Source organism: Crocodylus porosus, unplaced genomic scaffold, assembly GCF_001723895.1.
Source record: "Crocodylus porosus isolate Cpor-Errol unplaced genomic scaffold, CroPor_comp1, whole genome shotgun sequence".
Lineage (NCBI taxonomy): Eukaryota > Metazoa > Chordata > Crocodylia > Crocodylidae > Crocodylus > Crocodylus porosus.
The window spans coordinates 6,652,157-6,657,508 of NW_017728920.1; the positions used below are offsets into that span (position 1 = coordinate 6,652,157).

The following is a 5,352-nucleotide window of genomic DNA, read 5'->3' on the forward strand; positions in this document are numbered from 1 at the left end:
GAGGTGGTTCAAGCACCTACACTGAACACCTTCTAGAGTAAATTGGATGCTTATCTTGCTGGGATCCTATGACCCCAGCTGACTTCCTGCCCTTTGGGTAGGGGGCTGAACTCAATGATCTCCCGAGGTCCCTTCCACCCCTAATGTCTTATGAAATCAAAATGCACTGTAAGGGACAGAGTCACACTAAGAACATAGCATTCCCCCTATTCCTGAGGCCTCGTCCTCACCTCCCCTTTTAGATAAGAAGACATAGCTTGTCTTTCCCCCTAAGCTCCTGCTTCAGTCAGGTTGCAGGCTCTGGAAAACTTGGGGCACACCTCAAACAGGTCACAGCCCTGTGGAGAGGTCTGTGCCCCCTGATCAGTGATTCTCAACCAGCGTGCCCTGAACTCTTTTCAAGGGTGCTGCAGCACAATAAGCTGGGCTAGCAATGTGAGGTATGCAAACACGGTTCACAAGGCAAACCCCGAGCTTTGCCCTGATTCAGCCCATCTAAACCAGGCTGCCTTGCTGCACGCTGCCTCAGTGCTTTGCCACAGGAGAACCGCTCTGGTATTTTTCTGTAGTCAAAAAACCGAGAGCTGGAGCTTTCTGCAGGTCGCCTGGACACAAGCCCAACTCCAGGCCTAATCACCCCAGCAGCAGCCAACCCGCTACAGCCCTGAGGCACCCGCGCATGCCCCTGGACCGGATGAATCAATGCCAGGAGACTGCCGGGGAGGAGCACTGCACATGCGCACGGGCGACGCTGTCCGAGGCAGAAGGGACGAACGCTAGGCCGAGCGCCCGGCGCGTGCGCACTGGCGGCTGCGGGAGGGGGGGGAGCACCACCCTGAGCGCGGAGCATGCGCAGTGGCCGGGCTCGCGCTGGCTTTATAGCAGCTGCGGATCAGCTGACGCGCCGCATTGCAGACGGAGGTAGTGTCGTGGGTGGTCATGCAGCTGTTCTTGTTTCCCTGCTTGCTGGCGGTTGGTGAGTGTTGACGATGCTGTGGAGGCCGCACCGCCCTGGCCTGCCCTGCCCTCCACTCCACCCAGCGAGGGGACGCGTCGGGCCGTTTGTTGAGTAACGGCGGGGGGGCGATATCGCAAGTGTAGCGGGGTGGGACCTGTGCGCCCCTGGGGGTCGCGTCCCCTCGGGACGGCTCCTGCCCCTCCTCCCTGCGGGCAGCGCCAGGTCCTTCCTGCTCGGTGAAGGTGCAGCAGAGTCGGCTGCCAAGCCCGTGGGCGGGGCAGGGCGGGAGCTGCTCCTTCCCGGCGCGTGCTGCGGGTGGAGGATTTGGGGAAACAATCCGGGCCCCGCGGCCTTGCTGCTCTGGTAGCCGCCTGCCTCTTTCCTGCTGCTTGGCACGGCCGTGGCTGGCCGTGTCATGCTTCCTGTCCCAAATAGCTGGACTCTTGGTTTTGTGGGTGGCTTGTGTGTGTGTTTGAAGGCAGGGTGGGGGCCTGGATAGGTAAGGGGGCAGCAGAAGGAAAGAAAGAATGTCCTTCCCCCTTTTTTTTGAAAGGCAGTGGTCCTTACTCTGCTTTTGTGTAAGACTGTGAGTATTGTTATTTGTATGGCATACAGCAACCTAATGAGACAACATTCTATTGACCTCCTATAAACAGTGGCTCTGAGGAATAAGCCTAGAGTGACAGTTCTGGGTTTAATATCCATTGCAGAGCTTGGGCCATAAGAAATGCATATTAGCAAACCTGAAGCTTCTTGGCTAACATTCAGTCCTTCCCCCCTCTTCCAACATCAGATGGCTGTGTGAGGTCCTCAGACTGGATGTGGCAGTTAATGAGCTGCCACCAACTACCCCCCCTCATCTTCATGAACCTTGTCATGAGTCATTCCCTGAAAATTTGTGGGTTCTCTTAAACTCCCAGCCCTAGTGGATGCATTATTAGACAGGCAAAGGGTGGGACAGGGTGACACCTTAGAGACTAGGTGGTTTAGAGAAGCATGAGCTTTCATAGGCAACTGCCTACTTTGTCACAAGCATGTGATGGAGTAGGTTGTTGCTCCTGAAGCTCTCATGCAGGTGGTTGGGTAGGGTGGCACAAACTTTTATAGGCATCTGGCACACTTTTAGTGCCTACAAAATTTACTATTTCTCTGAACCAGTTGGTCACAAAGATGCCCCTTTGCCTTGCCCTCTGCTTGGATTCAGAATAACATGGCTAACTGCCTCTGTAAATGCTACCAGAAATCAATCAGAGCTGGAAAGATTTACTGGATACCTAAAATCCAAAACAGTCCAGCACTTTTCTGGAACCTACTCCAGATAGAAGCCAACCTCTCCCTAGCAATAACACAAATGGGAAGATATGGAGAGTTGCAGCAGGATCCTGGCTCTGATAAGGAATGCTGTTAAGCTTAAAAACTGTACTTTGCAGCAATCCTTGTTGTAAAGGAGAGACTGTTCTCCCTTCAGACAAAGGGTCTCCTGCTGCTATTACAGAGGTATGTGGGTGGGAAGGAATTCATTGCTGTTATGGTGCTGCTGAGGAGGGAAATGTTTATATTCCTTCAACTAGCTTTTCTTGAGTCTCCTTTTTCCTCCCTGAATATCTACAATCAGTGTTGGCTTCTGCTATTTGTAGCTTTGCCAAGAGTGGACAAAACAAAATAACTTGTTTTGTTACTGCCTACAGGGTTATAAATGGAAATGTTTCTCTGCAAGCTGAGATGGCTCTGAACAGTTACAGGTATACTGCAGACTAGTTGAACCATACTACATCAATTTGTACTTTGCAATCAATGGCTAGACAGTGTAGAAACCAGGGACATTGATCTGCACTTGCACATGCTCATGGGGCTGGTTAGGTGGCCATAAATAACCAGGTGGCAGTGAACAGGTGTGGTAACTATATGCTGTTTACAATGCATCTTATTTTAAAGCAGTTCAGTCCTAATATGCAACTACATTTGAGATGTACAGGTGAGGAAAGGTGGGACATTTTGGAGTATAAGAAATATTGAGGCAATCTCCAGTTCAGTAGTTTGACCTTCATTTGCATTTAAACATATAAGAACTGAAACTTTATTTGCGTATAGCAGGGGTTTTCAACTTTTTTTGGCTGGTATACCCTCAGCAGCCAGTCAAGAAGCAAGGAATCCCCTGCAGTAAAACTAGAAGTGCCCCTGCTTCTCTGTGCTGTTGCTGTGTACCCCCTAGGGCCTTTCCAGCAGGGGTATGTGTATGCCTGGTTGACAAACCCTGACCTATAGTAACTTTATGCAAGCTTGTTTAGTTGTCTAAATGAGCACTTCAAAAAATACATGACAGATGCTTCAGATCTTCCAGTGCCTTAAAATTTTATTAACTCTTTAAATTTAATATATAGCCAGTAGACTGTAAACACTTGAGACTTGCCCAAGTACAAATGCTAGTTTCCATATATGTTGCCTTCATATAGCTGCTGCTTTAAATAAGATTAAAGCAGATTTTTAAAAGTCTTTCTGGCTGCTTATGCCCTGTAAGATCCCTTGAATACAGTTGTTCCATAATATATATTGCCTTGGCCTGAAAAAGTTTCCTTCCCCTCTCACCCCCCCCCCCATGTGGAATTAAGTAAAAAAACAAACAAAAAAACTAAGGATCACCTACCTGTAGGCTAGGGACAGACATTACACACAAACCTGTATAAGTGATCAGAAACCAATTCAAATCTGTAACACAACAGAAGTTTTTAGTGCATGTAAACCAGTTTCAAAATGGCCAGAACTGACTGAAGATAAACCTGGATGGACGTAGTATCATACTTGACTGATTTAGGTTACATTGGTTTATAGAACTTCTGTACCAGTTCCTCTCCGGATTCAAGTTAACTTGCAGTCCTCCAGGATAACTTGCACCTTATCTGTGACCCCATTCCTCCCTTGCAGGATGGGTGAGTTAGCCTTGGCCCAAGCTCCAGCCAAGCAGGGAGGTGTACTCTAGCACCTCCTGGCTTATGGCCTAAGCCACTGCAGGCTTGTTGCATTTCCGGAATCAAAAGTGAATGTCTCTTCGCTTGCTTATCAGTTCACTCTACACAGCTCAGATAAACGTGTGAAGATTGAATCAATTCAGCCTCAGATTTTTTGACTGTCTGTACTTGGCCCTTGTGTTAATATCAACCCAACACACCTTGTAAATGGTGACAAGAAGTGTAGATGGTACTTTATTTTTTTGAAAATCTTTTCTAGATAAGTCCTTTGAAGGATGGTGCCATTTGCTTTCCCTTGGACTAGACAGTATTTGTAGTGAATTCACTTTTGGCTAGTAATTTGACTAGTTCTTATGGAACAGTTATACTTGTACAGTTGTCTAGTGTGGATAAAATTGTGATTAATGTTAGGTGGGCAACCTAATTTTTGTTCCCATGAGGGAACAAACTGTTCTGTTTGTTAAATACCTTATACCATTAACTCTACATAAGGGGATATTGTACTGGTTTTACTATACATGTATAGAGCATAATCTCTTTCCTAGGGTTTTCACGCCAACTGCAGATGCTTCCTCAACGTGGTGAAGGGTATTTATACCCAAAAGCTTGCAGAGAAGAATGTTTCCAACTATTTGAGTGGTCTAATACAAGATATAACATCTGCCCAAAGAACCTTGTCTGCTTAGACCAGCACAGCTGTAACATACCCTTAAGAACATAAACCAATACTTTCTTCTTGTTGCTGTACTTCCATCTCACCTGCTTCTAGTTGTGGCAAGTTGTAGGGTGTTGTGCTTTTAATTGTGGCTGAGACTACACTGGTGACTTGAAGATTTGGAAATGTTCTTCTGTGAATGCAGGGACTCAATGGCCCAGGAGTCTCTTCCCAAGGAGAGCAAATCAGAACTCTTTTTGTAGGGTACATGAGTCCTTAGGTTCTTTTCCACTTCATCATTATTTGAAGAAGTCCTTAAAGTGTTTTCTGGGTACAGTTCTGAGTTTATGAACTGAACAATAAACATTGAATCCCCTAGAAAGCAAAATTCCCCAGCAACTTGTTGGTTACTGTATGCATAGTGACCTGGTAGAAGTTGCATGGGACCATTGAGCTCCCTGGAGGCTTCAGCTGCCTGTTCTATGCAACTTCTGTTTTGAGTTGGAATACTAATATGATGGCTAGATAAGAGGTAGTTATCTCTTGTTAGTTTGAAATTGGGCAGAAGGCAGGGTATCACTTATGTTCCTCTGAACCAGTGAAGTCTCTAAAGCTGTCATGAGCACCCGCCAGCTTTGTCAAGTGTTGATATGATTCATAGATTCATAGATGCTAGGGTTGGAAGGGACCTCAACAGATCATCGAGTCCGACCCCCTGCATAAGCAGGAAAGAGTGCTGGGCCTACATTACCCCAGCTAGATACACTTCTAGC

At 47.0% G+C, this 5,352-nt stretch overlaps 1 protein-coding gene across 1 annotated transcript in view; it reads left to right on the forward strand.

Annotated features, from left to right (window-relative positions):
* The first annotated feature begins 868 nt into the window (after window positions 1-868).
* The window catches only part of PSAP (prosaposin), a 39,737-nt gene continuing 35,253 nt past the window's right edge, over window positions 869-5,352 (forward strand). The window contains 1 exon segment of the mRNA XM_019538536.1: window positions 869-976. Coding sequence (XP_019394081.1) covers window positions 940-976 — 37 coding nt within the window. The 5' untranslated portion in view covers window positions 869-939.